Here is an 18029-nt window from a genome sequence, read left to right as displayed (position 1 = left end):
AAAAAAGAAAAAAAGAAAAAAAAAAAAAAAAGGGGGAAAGCACTTTATTTTGCATAAATTAACCAAATGGGTAAAAATAACAACAAAAATCGAAAGAATCTTCACCAGGTTGTCAACACACAATTAAAAAACAAACCCTCCTTAAAAGTAATACTTCTTCAATAAAACAGAAAAGACATGTCAGGAAAATCGATACAATTGTATTATTATGAAAAATGCGAGCATTACATGTGATTATCCTTTTGCAACATTTCCAAGTCTTTTCGTTTATTTTTTTTTAAAACTTATCTGAGCACCCAAATCATGAGTGTCATCCTATTTCGCCACTTAAAAAAAAAAAAATGCAATAAGATTATTCGAGCTCCCACTTCAAAACCTATATTTCCCCCCCTCCTCGTTTTTCCCATTAGTGGCGTTTAATTAATAAAGAAGCCAACTTCTTCGATAAAGCGTTTGAAGAAAACCTATTAAATGTAAAAAGCTGAGAGCTTGCACATATGCGCGGCAAAGGCGCATCAGCGTGAAAACATATGAGCAATCTGCACTTATAAGCATATGCAAACTTATAAACGCAACTGCACTTTAATCACCCCCACACTACAACACACCCATAATTTTAAACACACCTATGTGTACAACACACCTATGCGTACAACACACCTACGCGTACAACACACCTACGCGTACAACACACCTACGCGTACAACACACCTACGCACTAACACCCGCACACATGCAAACGCGCGAGCCCCCCTGAGACGCCGCGAACTCAGGGCATCCGCTGCGCAAACCTGAGCCTCTAAAAACGCTGCCACAAATTTTACTCCTAATTTCCCCTCCAATTTTTAAACAGTTCCAAAAAATGTCTTTAAATCAAGATGATTCTTCATCAAAAAAAGAAGATCATGTAGAAGAAAAAATTATACAAAAACGTAAAAAGTTTAGAAAAAAAAAAAGAAAGCGAAAGGTAAAGGTAAAGCAATACATAACAAGAAATGTGTTAAACAAAAATCGGCCCTTTGCTTTTTTTTTTTTTAAATGTGCACACAGCATAACATTCTTTGCCATCCAAACGAATAAGTATTTGAATCTATTTCTACGCAATTACGCCCGTTGATTGCTAACATTGCTTACACGAAAAGATACATCATGCGTGTGCAAAATGGCAATTTGACTTAAGCCGCAAAGCAAACCGCCGCTTCGTTCATCCGTTCGTCTGTTCGCATGTTCGCGTGGCTATGCACAGATCTGACATTTGTTGGGCAGGCAAAATGTGCACATTTAGCATAACTGAAACATTGCGCACTATGCGCCTATGCTTATGCCCCTTTGTTTTCACCACTAAAACGATGGTCTTTTATTTCGTTTTGCTTTTTTACGCGCATAGAAGATTCATCGATAATACCATTGCATGTGTGCCTATACGTCACATGCTTCTACTTGCGCGCACATGTGTATGCGGTGTATTTGCTTAACCGCTTAAACAGGGCCTTTTGTTTTTATCGCAATTTTTGCGCTTATTTTTTTCTTCATTTTCCCCTCTTCCCTCTTCTGCTTTTTAGGTTAAGGGCAAACCGAAGAAGACCTTTCACAAACCAAAAAAAGGAAAATTCACTAAAGGGTGACCCTAATTTGGCTAATTCAGATCATTTCATTATCTTTTACTTTATTTTCTTTTCTTTTTCTTTTTTTTTTTTTTTTTTTTCTTTTTTCTTTTTTCGGTCAAAGATTCGTGCGTATTTTGTTATATTGCTCCCACTTCGCTGTCACTCGGCTGTACCCTGGCTGTCATTTTGCCACCATTCCCCCCTGGTGGTGTATAACTAAATATTTTTTTTTTTTTTTTCAATCGCGCTGCTTTAAAAAAATGAGCTAAAAGAAAACTGGGGTTGGGTTTAATTTTATCTTCGCTTTCGCTTCGCACATAATTTTATGCCAATTTGCGTGCCCAATTTTACATCCCCCTTCGCGCATAGCATTAACTTTATAATTAACCATAAATGAACTTCCTACTCCACGATTTTTCACAAACACGAGGAAAAGGGGCGTTCAAGCGGGTGCAGTCTTAAGCGGCGTGTTTATACACACACTCTGATGGAGGCGCATCCGGGAGAGCTCCTCTCCATGACGATAGCACTAGCACAGCGTCACATAAGCTGAACCGTAATTTCCAGCTGAGCCAACAAGCTTGTTAATAAATTTAAGCCCTCTTTCCCATTAGCATGCCTAATGCACAACTTCGCGTTGCTTTTGCGTCTATCACATAGGAAATCATACTCTGGTTCATAGGTAACTACGAATGCGCCGCTCTTCCTCACAGCATCTTTTATCTCCTCATCTGACACGCAATCTTTTATGTTATGGAGAGTTAGGTAAGTTGCTTCTACATGATTGCAGTCTTCCAAATTGTAGTTAGCACCATCCTGTAAAATGGATTGCATATGTACTCTGAGCGAAGCCCTGGCCCCCTTCTGTATTGCTTCTTGAAGAATTTTTTTTTTTTCATTATCATATACTTCTTTATCAAAATATGACTTTCTGTTAAAGTTTCCCTTTTCACAGGATTGTAAATAATCGGAGGAATTAATGGACTGTTCTGAGTACTTCCTGCTGTCGATGGGGCAATACAACCAATTACAATTCAAAGTAGTTGGCATGATTTTTTCACATGGAGCCTTGTTGTTAATATCTGGTGTTTTCCTTCCAAATAAATCACTATACAGAGGGTTCACCTTTCTTTTCTCCTCCTTCTCGCTGTCCACATTGGTTACATCTTTGCTGATGCGATGCGTGACGACTTCCGTTGTGTTTTTACTCCCCTTCTCATAGTATTGTTCCATTTTATTATCATCACAATCAAAAATATGACTCGAGTTCATATAATTTCTTCTTTCCTCTAGAGTAATATCAGCATTATTGTTGTTATACGTATTTATATAGTTAAAATTTGTAGGGTATAACTTTTCCATGCAAGGGGGTTTATGTGCTTCTTTTTTTTTTCTTCTTCATTTTTTGTATCACTGGAAAGATGAAATGGATATACATCTGGTAAAGCATCTTCGTTCTTTTCGGATAACTTGGTAAGATCTAGTTTCATTTTGTTCGCAGCTAAAATGGTTATGTTATCATTCCCTGCGAGGCTGTTAAAATGGATTTCTTTGGCTGACAAATTATTGTACTTTGGGACAAACGTATTCGTTTTATCTTTCGGCTTGGTAATTTTCATCTCTTCACTTCCGGCATAATTGAATATCTTTGTATGACTCATTGCTCTCTCTCGGTTCACATAAAAATCTTCATACAGTTTGTCTACATCGTAGTTGTGCACGCTCAGCTTGTTCCCATCGCCGTCTTTTTGGGTATGTCCCTTAGGGGAGCCCTCGGCTGGTCCTAGGGAGGCACAACTGGCACTGTCTTGTTCATTTGGTAGGCCGTTTTGTGGATGGCTTCCTACCTCGCCCCCTACCCCGCCTCCTACCTCGCCCCCCACCTCGCATCTTACCCCGCTTCGTTGCTCCTCTTTTTCGGGACCCCACTTCGAGGCCCCTTTCTTGTCCAAGCGGAAGTTTCCCAAATTATCCGGTCCCCACACTGACTCCCCTTCATTCTCATTTGGCCCCCCTGCACCGTGCTGATCGCACATGCTAGCATGCTGCGTGCTGTTCTTCTGGGGAGTTCCTCCACCACTGGAATTGTTCTGTTGATGTGCCCCGTTATCATGCTTCCTATTCGCATTGTCCGTATGACTAATATTATAGCTATGGAGAAAGGGATAACTATCTGGTACCGAATTATTATCATAAAAGCTGCTTTTTTTTTTGTTAAATTTTGTTCTTTCTTCGTAAGATTCTTCATACTGTTGTGAATAGCTAGATACACTCAACTTCGACTTTTGCGGTGACGAGTCATTGCTACTACTTTTTACGTTTAACTGGTACACTTCGTACGTGTCATCATTGTTGTGATTTTTCGGAAGAGCAGTGTTTGCTCCATTATTTGACGTCGACAAATCGGGGGAGGGTACTTCATTGTTAGGGTTGCTGCTTCTAGTGCTATCGCTGCAGCTGTTTGGTGCAGCCTTGTTGTGAAAACTTCCTCTTTGGATATTACTGGCACATTGCAGGGGGTCTTTTGTGTTGTTACTATTTTGTACATATTCCCCTACATGGTTGTTGGCGCCACGGGAGAGGGCGAGCGCCCAGTCGGGGTCAGCGCCAGGCTTATTGGAATTCACATTTGGCATTTTGAGAGAGTTGCTACAGGGGGGGGGCTATGCGGTGAGCCACTCAGTGCGCTAGTCGGTGCGCTACGGGGTGCGCTTCTTGCAGTTGCTGCCCTTTTGGGCCCCTTCTTTCCTCTACAGCGCGGCGAGCACTTCCGCACCTACTTGCCGGTAAAAGGTGACTTACCCGATGTCGCAACTTTTTTTCCTCCCCTTTTGAGATATCTACTATTTTGATTATTTAGACAGCACGAATGTTAACAAAATGTTTTGTTTAATTTTTTGCTCTACGTGAACGTTGTTAATTTTGTGGTGCTATTAGTGCAGAATGTGTGGGCAGGGGAAATTTTCTTTTTCATTTATAATGACAAAAAAAAAAAAAGTTTTACTTTTTTTAAAAAAAACATAATAATGGTTACGTTTTGGGCACGTAATGGTGAACGGAAAAAATTGTTTTATTTTTTCCTCATTCTTTTATTAGTGACCATGGTTGCAGAAGAAGAGAGAATTTTCGAAGCTTAAATAACTCGAAAAATTGTAATCGGATGAGTGTATATTGTTTACATATTATGTGTATATTCCTTTTTTTTTTTTTTTTTTTTTTTTTCCCGTTTTAATTTGTTCTATTTTAATTTCCTTCTTTTTAACCGAGTAGACTGTCATATGTGTAATTGATTTTTAACTTTTTTTTTTTTTAAAGTGTGTAATGCGCAAATCCATGTGCATTGCTTAAAAATTACGTAAAACTGCTATTTTGTGAAGAAGAATCCAATAACAACGAATGGGGAGGGGAAAAAAGGAAAATAACTATTCTGTGTCAAATGACTGTGCAGCGTACAATGCGAAGTGTGTTCCGTGCGCAATGGTTCTTTTCACCAAAGAGGAAGAAAAAAAATGTTATAAAAAGGAATTGTTAAGTACAAATGGGAAAAAATTGCGAAATTGGGAAACAAAGGCATTTTCAGTTGAATGAAAACATGTGAAAGAGGGAAATTTTTTAACAGGGGTTTCAATCTGTCCGCGTTCCATGGCTCTGCTTTGTTTCGCGGTTCCGCTCTTTTTGCAGAGGGAAAAATGGGTTAAACTTCTTAATTTCGCACTTTGAGTGTAATTTCTTTACACTTTATGTGTAATTCCCCTTTAGCAAAACAAAAGGGAAAGAAAAAGGGCGGCTAATTCGCAAGTTGGCTATTTAACAAGGAAAAAAAAAAAAGTCACTTAAAAGGTGGACCACATAAACCGCAAAAAATGACCCAAAAAAGGAAGAAGAGAATGAAAGGGATTACCAATAAGTTTCACCAGGTAATAATCGCTCGTTCACAACTAGGTTCCTGTCGAATGTAGCACGAAAGGAATGTCAGCGTGGCCGTTATGAGCAACGCCGGGAAAAGGAAAACTCAAATGCATAGGCCAAACGCGCGAATGCGGGAACTTTAAACGCATGCAAAAATACGCTTCATAGTTTCTTCATTCAGTCGTGACATCCGCGCGGTGGATTTACGAAGCTAACCTTAGTTGAAATAAATTTTGTTTTTTTTTTTCCGAAAGGCTTGCTTCTTCCTGACCCATGTTCAGAGCACGCATAATGAATAATCGCATACGTTCACGGTTTTGAAATTACCTGTTTGCATATTTGTGACAGTCCATGTGGGCTGCTTTAGTTGGGAAGAAGGCGAACCTTTGCCAACATTTAGCCGTTAACTTTTTCTTTTTTTTCCCTGGTGAACGGTTAAAGGAAAAAAGGAAAATAAATTATCACCCTTGTTAATATTCGTGTTCTCATGTTCATGCACAAAAGCCACATTATTGAAATATCTGACTACGCGAGGCTGCCATGATGGATGACAACTTCGTAAACGACAAGGATGAACAGTTGTTAAAACTGCTGCTGAAAAATAGACCAACGGTAAAGTACTATGTGCCATTTTGCTGATGCTCTCCGTTGGGGAGTTCCCAAATGTTCGCGCTCAGCATGTTCACACGTGTATGAACAAATTTCATCTACGCAGTACGCGTGCGTACTAAGTACGTATGCGATATTCGCGTACCGATAGTACCAACCGTGCCGATCAACATTCCCCGCCCCTCGTTTTTACCCATACCAGTTCAGCGAAGAATTGATTGACTACTACCTTTCGTACAGCGGATGTAGCGTAACGGAAAAATCCTGCCTCAGATTCATTTCACTCATTTTGCATAAATCGATAGACAAAGTAATGGAATGGAAAATCGTGCAAACTAACGTGAAAGCAAAGTTTTCTTGCAAGCCGACCTGAAAAAGCAAAGCTTTTTTGCTTACCAAAGAGAATATTCACATGCTTGAGAAAAAATACCCATTTATGGTTCCTTTTCTTGTAGCTAATAGATCAGTCGACGGTCCTGCTGCCCAGAGACGCGCCCCATGGTAATGACAACCAGAAGGATAAAGAGAGCAGGGGGCAACTTAAGGTACCCATACATACGCACATACGCACGCACATACATAATGATGATGATGCAAAAAATAGAATATACCATGTTCCCTTTTTCTTTACTAAAAGTATAAGTGCAAAAAAGAAGGATTATTTTCGCCCACACACTGCACAGCATAAACGTTTGCATAAGATAACCCATATACATGTCTTCCTTTATTTCCCCAACCCCTATGTTGCAGAAGGAGCTGAACTGTGAAAAACTCATCGAAACTCTAAAAGAATTTGATCAAAACTATCAAAGTGAAGAAATAGTAAAGAATTTCAATCTACTTAAGTAATAGGGAGAAAGAAAGCGAAGCAGAGTGTTGTTCATTGTTTTTTTTTTTTTTTTGCCAACGTAGATGGTACATAGCTCGTTGTGCTTTTTAATTTTTTTTAAGTATTCGTCAAAATTGATCGAAATTGGTGAAAATTTCGTTCCTGCTTTACAGCGTCTTTTCAACCTGCCGAAAGGTACATTTTAGTTTTTCTTATTTTTTCCTTATTTTGTGGGTGAACTTATTTTACAATTTTTTTTTTTAAGTCCAGTGTTAACAATCTATTTTTTATTAAAACTTATTGCGTGTAAGACGGTATCGGCAAATAAGTTGCACACAAATGTAGGGCAAAATGGCTCAAATTTTTTGAGAAAAATAAAAAATTGAAATGTTGTAAAAAAAAAAAAAAAGAGCTACACAAAACATAGTACGCGTACCGTACGAATATATCGAGGCGAGGGAGTTCTTAAAACTTCCCTTTCCTTTTCCTTCCTGTATATTTGCTGTCCCTCTTCACGTCCAGTCCCTAAAAAGGTGTGTGGAAAAAAAAACAAACGAATCGACAAACATGCACATGGCGGTGTAAAAACGGCGCGCAAAATGGTATAAAGATTGGCTGCTTAATTGTTAACTGGGAAGAGTATATTATCCGTTCGCTTACCTTCATTCTTCTCTGATTCTTTTTCTTCAAAATCCACTCCTTGTTTTTTTTTATTTGTTTTTTTGTTTTCTTATTATGTCTGCGTTGTGGTGGGCAAAATGTTGTGCGTGTGCAAGTGGTTATCTTAATGCTTGCACAATTTTGGCGATATAATTGATGGTAAAAAAAAAAGGAAAAACTGAACTCAGGGAAGTATGCAAATACATCGTTCAAACACACATGGTTCGTAAGCACAGCGCAATTTCATATGTGCACACAGCTAGGTCCTCATTTGGGCATTTTTACCTCCTGTTTGTGCTCGCTGTATCATTATGTTCCTCGTCCTCCAAGGGCTGCGGAAGGTGCGAAACGACGGCGGACCCTGTCCACAAGCACAGGTAATATCTAAGGCGGGAAAATCAAAACAAATTTGGGAAGCATTAGGGAATGCGAAAAAATGTAAACATAAATAAATATATGCATTTTTATCCCTCAAAGGAAGTTTAATTTTGTTACTTTTTCGATTTTGCTGAATTTGGAAAATCCACGACAACACCACCACCGAAGCCAGCTTTCATGGCGAAGCTCGTGAGGGTTTCAATTTGTTCTGCCGAGTCGGGGTAAAACTGAAATACCTGCAAAAGGGGGGTAATCACCAGGGAGTGATGAATGCACGTAGGTGTGCGTATAGGTATACGCATGCACACGAATATGCACACAGATAGGCGCACAGATAGGCACACCCGTTCGTGACTTTAACACTAATGGGGAATGCGTTTTCCCCGGAACTGCGTAATAGACGCCTTTTGGCACCCTAAACAAATGCACATCTGTGCGCCGCGTGCACTTCGAGTTGACGCTTACCGCCCTGGCTCCTCGTTTCAAACAGTTATATAGCCACTTAAAGAATGTGCTAATTCTCACTTTGGGATTTTCATCCTTCTTGTCCCAGTTGCAAAGCCACTGAAGGGCAGATATGCTTCAATGGGGGGGAGATGAAAAAAAACATACAAACTTGTGTAAATAAACGCTCTCCGTTGTGAAGAATAAAGAGTATTGAATGAGTAAAAAGCAAAAAAACGACTTGGCTACCTGACTACTCCATCGAAAATGCAAGATTGGAACCTCATCACTGAGAAGGTTGGGGAAAAAATAGTAAAGCAGGGAAGCGGTGAAATTGCAAAGCGGTGAAATTGCATAGCGGTGAAACGTGAAAGCGTCGGTTAGGCGCGCACAAGCCGTTTAATCGAATATGCAGTAGTGTGCTCATCTCATTGATGCAATAACCCCAATGTAAAATTTTCTTTTTCTTTTGCATGTGGGCATATCGCGAAGGTTACGTTTTCCCATGTCGGCTAAAATCATGTCCCCTCCGTGGTGGGCTTCATTCTGCAATCCCGCTTCTGAAAAGACAAAGAAGGAAAATGTTACATATTGTTTGTGTATGCTCATCCGGAGAAGTATGGACCCATAACTTTGGACATACATCAAAATGACGGGGAAGCAAAAGTTGCGAGTACTTATCATATGAATGCTGATATCAATTCCTATCCAAAAGTGATCGGATTCGTTCAGGGTCATTCCGCTTATTCCTGATCCGCATCCAATGTCTAGTAGCAAGCAGGGGCTCTATAAGGGGAAAACCCAAAAAACAGCGAAATGGTTAAGGCAAAAAGTGGAGAACACGTGGAAAAATTCCTCACGCAGCTCATTCGAAACGGCTAACATGCCAAATTGAGTGATGCCACATTTTGACTTACTTCTGGGAGTACCAACAATTCCAAAGCTCGCTCAGTCATTTGGGACTGTATGTCCCTGATTCTGGAATTGCGGACGTATTTTTTGGCTTCATCTTCGTTATAAAACTGTAAAGGGTTTTTTTTTGGTGGGGGGTGCATATACGAAATGGTGTTTGTGGCAATAATACTACGACATATGCTTGTATGTATAGGGAGACACAGAATGTAGATCTAGGGATCTACAATTCCATCTATCGTGATGGGTAATCGTTATGCCTTTTGTTTCACTATTTTGGTAATTACAATGTCAGGGGGGGAAGAGTACTCGGGCCTAACCATCTCCTCTAAGCTATTTTAATTATATTCATTTAGAAAATATTTATGCTTTTTTCAATTTTGAGTTAAAATTTTAAAAGGTTATGTTGCAACCGAAAAGCGGGTTAACATGTAATAACAAGAGAATCAGTAGGCACTCTTGAGGCAGTAACTCTTTGTATGTTCCTCTATCCAAACGTTTGTACGTATGTATTGGCATGCCAATTTACGTGAATTTATGTGTTCTTCTTCAAAATGTACGTGTCGCCCTTGCACCATAGCAGTGGTAGAACACTCCTGATTCTTTAACATAATTTATTTAGCCGAGCGACAGGGTAAAGCGACATAATACAAGTGCGCGTAGTTAGGATGATACCAAATTTACGTAGCCTTATAGAGCTAAAATGCGACGTTCATTTGTTGAAGTGGTCCAGTCGCAATTTCTCGGGTACAATTTTTATGCATACAAAATTGGAGAAAATTATACCCAAAAAAGTTGGAACAGGGAAAAACAGTTTCCAACGGGATGTCAAAATTTATTGTTATGGGAAATATCCGTTTGCCCTATACTTTGATTACGTGTGGCGGGAGGGACTAATTAAAAAAAATGCAGCTACAATTCTGCTCCTTCCAAAACGTTGAAATGGTTTATTTTGTGGTTTCTTAATAAAAGCGTTTTACTTGTTTTATTCGTTTATGTTCAGCAGGTTTGCACAATTAGCATTCTTCATATGCTATATTTTTTTCCGCGTTCGTTGCCATTTTTTTTTTCCCGTTTTGTTACAATTTCCGCGAATTAGCTATAAAGGTGTAGCAGTTGTGGTTTGATCAGATTAGCGGGTTATTTAGAGGATTATTTGACAGGTTATGTAGCGCATTATTTAGCGAATTATTTGACAGGCTAAGTGGCGTATTATTTATTTATTTATTTTTTTTTTTTTTTTAAATGACCCCATTTTGCTGCCAAGCGTGAAAAAGCAAAAAGGTGGCGATTCGAAAGCACCACACGAAGTGGCAAAGCGTCAAAGGATGTTGGGATATTTTTTTCCTTGTTCGTTTTCTTTTCCCCTTTAAAAAAATGTCACAACAGTGGACAAGCTGCAGACAACCGGTGGGCATTACGACATTTGCATTTTCGAGCCACAAAATGTGGCAAAAAAAAGGGCAAACAAATGGAAACGCGAGAATTTTCCTCTTATAGACAATGGCGTATATATAAAAACTCGCCTTCATTTTGACGTACCTCAGAAAAATCAAATACCATAATAGTTGACCAGTGCGGAGATAAAATTGCGAATGGGTGTGGCGGCAAAGCGCTGAAAGTTGAAAAAACGAATGAGACGCATTGACTATAAATGAATGCACAGTGGGGGCATACGTCTCCCCCTTGTGCGGTTTCGTAATACGTTTCCTACTATGATTTATAGTGGCATCACTTTACTTTCTGCGAACGCATGCAAATGAGTGTACGCACGTATGTTCTCATTTCTGAGTAGAAAAATTGGCCTTACTGCATTTTTTTGCAAAAAAAGGGAAAAAATACAAAACTGGCATTTTAAAATTGCTACTCGAATTTTCGTTTTGCCTGCCCTTGGATAATTTCTTTTAAATGATCGATTTTGCCAAGTATAAAAATTTTACAGTAGGGCGCACATATAAAAAAATTAGTTCACGCATGTGTACAAAACGTGGAAATTAATCGAATGAGTGGAAATGAAAAGCGTTTCTTCTGCGATACGTTTTTAGCCATGTACTAAAAAGAACATTATTCCTGGGGAATTATTTTTACATGCTACGTGTTCGTGAGTATTTTTTTTTTTTATTCTTCCAGGCCGTTTGTCCATTTTGATACGCAGTAATGCTTAGCAGTGCTTCGCCATGCGCAGTTATGCTTATTACCATTTAGCAATATTTACAAATGCGAACATTTGAGTCCTTTTTCCCCCCTTTGTGCCACTTTGTCGTATGAAGTATGCACAGTTTCGCGGCCCATACGTAGTGTTTCACTGTATTTTCCATTTTGCGCAATTTGTTTTAACTTGGTCGCATATACACATATATATATATGTATATATATATATACACATATGTGTGTATGTATTTTTTTTTTTAAATCTTGGTTTGTGCCACCCCTGCACACGCGTTTTAATCTTTCCGCTTTTGCCCAACTTGTTTTCAAAACACTCTTTGTGGTGTTAATGCATAATGTGTATTTGTGAATGCATACATACCCGTGCATGCATGTGTGCCCCTTGATCAGCTTAGCACAAATTTCCCAACTGTATGCAGTAACATCATACGTATTTGTGTATACAATACTGTGAAGTATACTTTTTTATGTGAGTTTTTTTTTTTTTTTTTTTTTCTTTGTTCTATAATTTTGTAATATCAAAGCATTTCATAGGCACTCTTTTTCTCACATTCATGACTTAAATTATTCCTTTTGAAGAACATGCTACGAGTTCACTATGCCACCCTATATTTGTGAAATGCATTTTGAAGCGATCTGAATGGCCCGTGGAAGCGATGAATATTCAGGAAAAGGTAAACATAAAAAGGAAGCCAAAAAACATTCAAGAGGATGCAAATGTGCATACAATAAAATGCCTCTCCCATTTTAGCAGATTTGTGTTGGCTTCACGTTCTGCTCAATTTGGTGTATTTCTTCACCAAAGTGATGAGTGGTAATAGATTTTTATTTTATTTTTCCCCTTTTTTTTAGAATAAATTATGTGTGGGGGGCAACATCGAGACAGATAGAATTGCGCGTCTTGTTGTCCACCTGTGGTAATGCCTCCATGTAGGTGAATGCCACTCTTCCGTTGCTCACACTGCTTAACCATTTCTTCGCTTTTCAGCGCTTATCGTGCATACGGGGAAGCGCGCACGTACGTACACATTTACATGTTGGTACTTTGGACAGGGGAGGCGGCCTCTCAAGACAGAACTCCAAATTGTGCTAGAATCACTTTTTTGTTTCCCCGTCACCGCACCTTATTTCTGCGCACATTTGTGGTGCACGAAGTTGGAGGGACTTCTGCTCAAGTCCATCGTTTGTTTGTTTATTTGTTTGTTTGCTGCTCCTTTGCCTGTTTGCTTTTTTTTTTTTGTGTGCGCCCCCTGGCAGATGATCCCTTAACGCCAATGTCGTTACAATGAATATGATAAAAAATATAATAAATCAATTTATCAAACTGTTCGGACAAGAGTACTTGGGAGAATGGGACGCCATACAAAATTTGACGATAAATTCTGTGACCTCCCCGGAAGTAGGCACTTATTTGATGCGGCAGCATTGCTCGAAGTCGTGACATGCAAACACGAATGAGCTGTTAGCCGCACCTGTGAGCTATCGTAAATTTCTCATCCCCCCACCACACAAACGCACAAAAACACAAACGCACAAACACACACACCTCTGCAGATCCTACTGAAGAACGTCCCATTCCCAGAAAAATTATTCGAATTGGCGGAGCTACCCTTCGAAATAGTTTACTCGAACATAAAAAATCTGCGTATAAAATTTCTGTGGTCATCCATTTTTTCAAATAATATTAGCCCCATAAATATTTACGCCAATGACCTGTTCCTGGTTATAAAATTTTCCTACCCGAGTTTGTGGGACACGAACAAAATTATGAATCACCAATACAAGTTGAAAAGAACGAAACTGGAAAAATGGGACAGCATTAACATATCAAAGGAAAAAAAAGAAGAAAACTTTTTAAAAGCACTACCAGTTAAACTAGTCAACTCGCTAAGAATTTTAGTGGAGAATATCAAAATCGTATTTTTCGATAATTATATTCATAAAAATCCTTTTACGTTTGAATTTTTTATAAAGAATTTCAAGATAGACGAACTGAACAAGTACAACGTTAAGCTGACAGAGGAAGAAAAAAAAAATATCAAAAAGAACTTCCTAATTAATATATGGATAAGGATGATGGGACTTCATATTATTTACAAGGAATACAAAAAGAAGATAAAGTACAAGAAGCAGCTGAAGAAAAAGAAGGCTGCTCTGCTTCATAACAGTGAGAAGGTTAACCAGGGCACGGCGAAGTCGAAGGGAGGAAGCGACGACGGAAGGGGTAAGTTAGGGCCCCATAGGGGTTAAGAAAAAAAAATAAATAAATAAAATAAAATAAAGTAAAATAACACCAAAGAGTGAACAATGTAGCGGTGTCAAATGAAGGGAAGCTGTCCCCTCTGTGGAGACAATCCGCTTTTACATACAAATGCTCACGTTGACCACCTGCGTTGTCCCACCTTGCAGAGGAATACTTCCTGACGGCCATCGAAAACCTGTTCAGCGAGAGCGCGAGCTCCGTGCACCGAGGCAAGAGGCACAGCTGGAGGAGGGCGAAAAGAAGGAGCTCCTTAAATAACCATGTACTGGCAACAAAATTTCGTTCATTTAGTGACTACGACATCGATGAAAGGATAAAAGATGGGAACCTAAAAAAAAGGGTGCACAGACAAATGCGCACGGGGCGATTTGGCAAAAAACTCTCCCCGAACGAATCAGCGAGTAAGCAAAAAAATAAAAAAAAGGGAAAAAGTAATTACAACTTTGAAATTCCGAAGCATGATTTAGGGTTCAGAATAACAGCGAAAGATGGATTAGACATGCACGTCGTTTTTAAGAAGTATGACATGAAGGCATTGAACGAACTGAAAAATGATTTAAAGTGTTTCAAGAATGTGGAACTCTCCTTTGTTAAGCACATCCAAGAGAACGTCGAAGATGATTTTTGCAATAATGTAAAAATAGAGGAAGAAGAAGAACATGTGAAGGGGTCCTGCTATTGTTATAACTATGGCAGTAGTAGCCTAGCACACACGAACAATGATTCATTCTTTATTTCAAATAATCCAAACGGGTACGAACCCAATAACGATCTTTGTAACTCCGAATTGAGAAACTACGATGAAATAATGGAACGCAGCTTCAAGAATGACTACCCCCCTATCTTTAGTGACATTTCTGCGTTTGAAAGTTTAAACGTTTTTTTTACCGCCTCCGCGTTGGATTCCTTTTATAATTTCATCAAGTATATAGAATTCTGGTTCCTATACAAAGGGGGATGCAACAAAATTTTTAACATCATTCCGAGTATAGAAAATTGCATAAGATACTCCGAATTGAGAAAATTGCGAAATGAGAAAAATTACGTTTATGACGAGGGGACTGAGGATTTTCTCGACAGGTTTGAAGCTTCATGTCCTATTCACTTGCTAACCAAGTTGAGGATACTCTCCGATGAGTGTATATACAGCAAGGAATATTTTAACAACGCTCATTTGAAGAGAAGAGAGTGGAAAAAGTTGCTTTACAATTTTATTAAAAACCAGAAAGGGACAACCACCTCCATTATCAATGAAAATTTGGAGAAGTTAGACAAATGGTTTTCCCACGACATGCTATTCAATTTGGTCATTCCAAAAATTAATTTCACCTACATACCTATCAAATTTAGTCACTTCAGTAATTCTAGTGTAAAGTGCAATAAGTGCCTCCTATCCTACACTCTATCCTGTTCCTTCCTATTTAAGCAAGAAAAACTATCCACGATAAAGAAGAAGATGGGCATTTATTTTCACAACGTCGATATACACTCCCTTTTTGTTCTTTTTAAGAAAAATAAAAAATGTATCATGAATAAAAAGAAGTACTGTATTCATTATGTAGAAAAATTACCCATGAGAAACTTGTGTCTGTATCATGAGCCGAATGGCAATAATGTAAGTTTTTACCATTTGGGGCACCAGAATGTAGAGGACGACTGTGTTGATTCGCTCGAGAGGATACATTCCAAGGAGGAAAGAATTATAGAGAAGAATGTCGGGCATATGATAAGTGGTCTAATGAGACAGGGAGGAACACAAAAGGGGGTACTGCTAGAGGGAGCGGATTGTTACGCAGCAAATGGAGCACCGAATCAGGGGAATAACGCAAGTGGGGACCAACCGAATGAGAGTGGTTTTGTCGCAAACGAAGCAGCAAAACCAGGTAATAGAGCCAATCGAAACAGCCTAGCGGAAGGAGATCCAAATGGTTATGAAAATTATCTTAAAGCGCAACGAGAAAGCGCGAATGGAAATCTGTACAACTCTAGCAATACGGGAAGCGACCAAGATGGCAGAGTTTGCATGAACAACTTTAAAAATTACAATATGTGCAACCTGTTTGGGAGAGGATATTTTGGTGAAAACCATCCACTCCAAGGGAAAGAAGAAGGAGAAAAAATCCAAGTCGAAAATCTGCGAAGCCTTGAAAATGAACATATCAAGAATGAGTATGAAGAGGGCAGAGGCAACAACAACGGAAATAACAGCGGCAACAACAACAACAGCGTTGCTAACATGAAAAATAATCGAAACGCATTCTGGAAGTTTATTCTAGGGAAGAAGAAAGAAGAAACCCTAGACAACATGAACAAACATAAGGCCAACCCTATTGACGACAACAATTTCGATCGAATAATTAACAACCAAGTTGTCCTAATCCCAAACTGCCTAATCATTCATATTAACGATTACTCAAACAATGTAAGGGAAATTGACATAACCATTTGCAAGTACGTAATTAATGTTAATAATTTATTGCCTCTTGTGAACTTCATCCCCACAAACAACACCTGTCTTGAGCTCTTCCTGAAATATGATAATTACATCGACAAGGATGTTATCGAATGTATTTGCCTATGTATAAGTAAAAGCGTAAGGAAGAAAAAGATTCTTCGTCTTCGCATGGATGAGTTGAAGTTTTATTTTTTTCACTCCTTGTACGTACAAAACGAAGTGGTTAATTTGAGAAGCTTCCTCAATAAGACCAGGCGAAAGAGGAACGCCCGGGGGAACTCAGACTGTCAAGAAAAGTTCATCGAACATGATCTTCTTCTCGATCCGTTTAAATCTTTAGCAAATGAGAACCAAGCGGAAATGAAAATGACAGGCAGAAAATTGCATAAAGATAATATGACCACGGAGAGGAGTGACTATGTGGTAAAGAATCACCCAAACGGGGGTGTTACGAATAGTAGTAACCACCGCGGGGAGGCCAACAATGATAGTACTAGTGGGACAACCTCTAGCACTTACGAACAATCGGAGGAGGACCACGACAGAGACGAACTGGAAAGCAATAGAAGGAGTAACCTCCACAGAAGCAAAAGTCTAGATCATTTTGTAAGAACGCAAGAAAGGGACATAACCAATATACATAACATCATTTTTAACAACCTCTTTGTTGCGCAAACGAATGTCTATCATACAAAAGTGAACAACACCTTTTCCTATCTGAGGAAGAGAAATTTTCTTTACTCGATTAGAAGCAGATATTATAGTTTTTTAAGGAGGTACATCCAGTATAATAACAATAGGAACAAGGTAAAATATCGAAATTTGTTATCAATTGGGGTTTTCGGTCACGTGAGAAATCTATTCTTGTTCCAGGACAAGATTGATTCGTTGCTTTATCTGAGCGCTAGGGGGGTGGATGTGGACCACATGTTTCACACTTGCTTTTACGATGTGAAGAGTAGCGACCATTCGTGTGATCGCAGGGATGCTGCGGAGGGTTTGTTGGGTGAAATGCATTTGGAGGAAGGCGACCCAGGTCAGGTAGCCACCCCTTCAATGGAAAATTGCGGCTCCGCAGATATGGTAAGAAATGGCCCAATTGGAAGTATCACTAGTTGCAATATCATCAGCAGAAGTGACCACCGCGCGGGGAACTCGCCCAGGATGACCCCAAATGATAAGAACAAAACAGCGCTCGTTAGCATAAAGTCGGTGAAGCTGAAAAAAAATGACAACGTGTTGTCCCTCACGGTGAATCTTCTAAACTGCAGCCTGAACGAAATATGCGTGTCTCTCATAGGAATACACAAACATGTACTCCCTTTAGAGCACGTCGAGTTGATAAAGGGAAGAATCAACAAACTAAAGAATATCAAGCAGTACCTCCTGCCTAGCAATAAAAATACTATGCACTTGAAGAAGATTAACGTGACGAATGAGTTGCTATACAAAATATTAAACAGATATTTCATGACAAACCACATGGTGAGGGAAAAACACACGGACAGTGGTAACACTCCAGAGAATAAAGAAAATGAATTTACGGTTAATAAAAATTACGAGAAGTATATAAAAAAATTGGTCATCAAAATTTTGGACAATGAAAAAATCCTGTACAATAAAGAAGATTTTGAAAAAATATTTTACATGATTTTGAGGAAGAGAGTCACACAACAGGGTAAGGGGGGCTCCTACGTGGGAGGCAAAAAAGAAGGTCTCCCAAACTTTAAGACACACGATAGGAGGAGGATGTTGGTTAGTCACAACTCGGACATGTTACACTCCTTCAGCAGC

At 39.1% G+C, this 18029-nt stretch overlaps 4 protein-coding genes across 4 annotated transcripts; 2 read left to right on the top strand and 2 right to left on the bottom strand.

Moving 5' to 3' along the window:
- Positions 1–862: 862 nt before the first annotated feature.
- Positions 863–1111, top strand: PCYB_101970 (hypothetical protein; the record flags this gene model as incomplete). The annotated part of the gene is made up of 1 exon (XM_004222746.1): positions 863–1111. A coding segment is annotated over one exon (249 nt), but the record flags the coding sequence as incomplete, so codon positions are not given.
- Positions 1112–2147: 1036 nt separating this feature from the next.
- Positions 2148–4243, bottom strand: PCYB_101960 (hypothetical protein; the record flags this gene model as incomplete). The annotated part of the gene is made up of 2 exons (XM_004222745.1): positions 2148–2960; positions 3044–4243. 2 exons carry the CDS (start codon positions 4241–4243, stop codon positions 2148–2150), a joined length of 2013 nt encoding a protein of 670 aa, XP_004222793.1.
- A 1525-nt stretch (positions 4244–5768) lies between these two features.
- On the top strand, positions 5769–7248 carry PCYB_101950 (hypothetical protein). Its single transcript, XM_004222744.1, has 4 exons — positions 5769–6128; positions 6328–6465; positions 6581–6670; positions 6876–7248. Exons 1-4 carry the CDS (start codon positions 6057–6059, stop codon positions 6972–6974), a joined length of 399 nt encoding a protein of 132 aa, XP_004222792.1. The 5' UTR covers positions 5769–6056; the 3' UTR covers positions 6975–7248.
- An 857-nt stretch (positions 7249–8105) lies between these two features.
- PCYB_101940 (S-adenosylmethionine-dependent methyltransferase) lies at positions 8106–9929 on the bottom strand (the record flags this gene model as incomplete). The annotated part of the gene is made up of 7 exons (XM_004222743.1): positions 9636–9929; positions 9354–9458; positions 9069–9222; positions 8934–8996; positions 8686–8725; positions 8458–8572; positions 8106–8228 (listed from the first exon to the last, which is right to left on the bottom strand). The coding sequence occupies exons 1-7, from the start codon at positions 9669–9671 to the stop codon at positions 8106–8108; spliced, it is 636 nt and encodes a 211-aa protein (XP_004222791.1). The 5' UTR covers positions 9672–9929.
- Between the last annotated feature and the right edge of the window lie 8100 nt (positions 9930–18029).

This window comes from Plasmodium cynomolgi, chromosome 10 (genome assembly GCF_000321355.1).
Source record: "Plasmodium cynomolgi strain B DNA, chromosome 10, whole genome shotgun sequence".
In the NCBI taxonomy this organism is placed as follows: domain Eukaryota; phylum Apicomplexa; class Aconoidasida; order Haemosporida; family Plasmodiidae; genus Plasmodium; species Plasmodium cynomolgi.
Note: the sequence above shows the minus strand (reverse complement) of the source record. Positions and strands in the feature narration are given on the sequence as shown.

Bases quoted from the DNA above. Each gene is read 5' to 3' on its own strand.
- PCYB_101950 (XM_004222744.1), top strand. From the start codon at position 6,057: ATGATGGATGACAACTTCGTAAACGACAAGGATGAACAGTTGTTAAAA. The intron at 6,129-6,327 runs GTAAAGTACTAT...TACCCATACCAG, and splicing joins TGCTGAAAAATAGACCAACG to TTCAGCGAAGAATTGATTGA. The intron at 6,466-6,580 runs GTGAAAGCAAAG...CTTTTCTTGTAG, and splicing joins GGAAAATCGTGCAAACTAAC to CTAATAGATCAGTCGACGGT.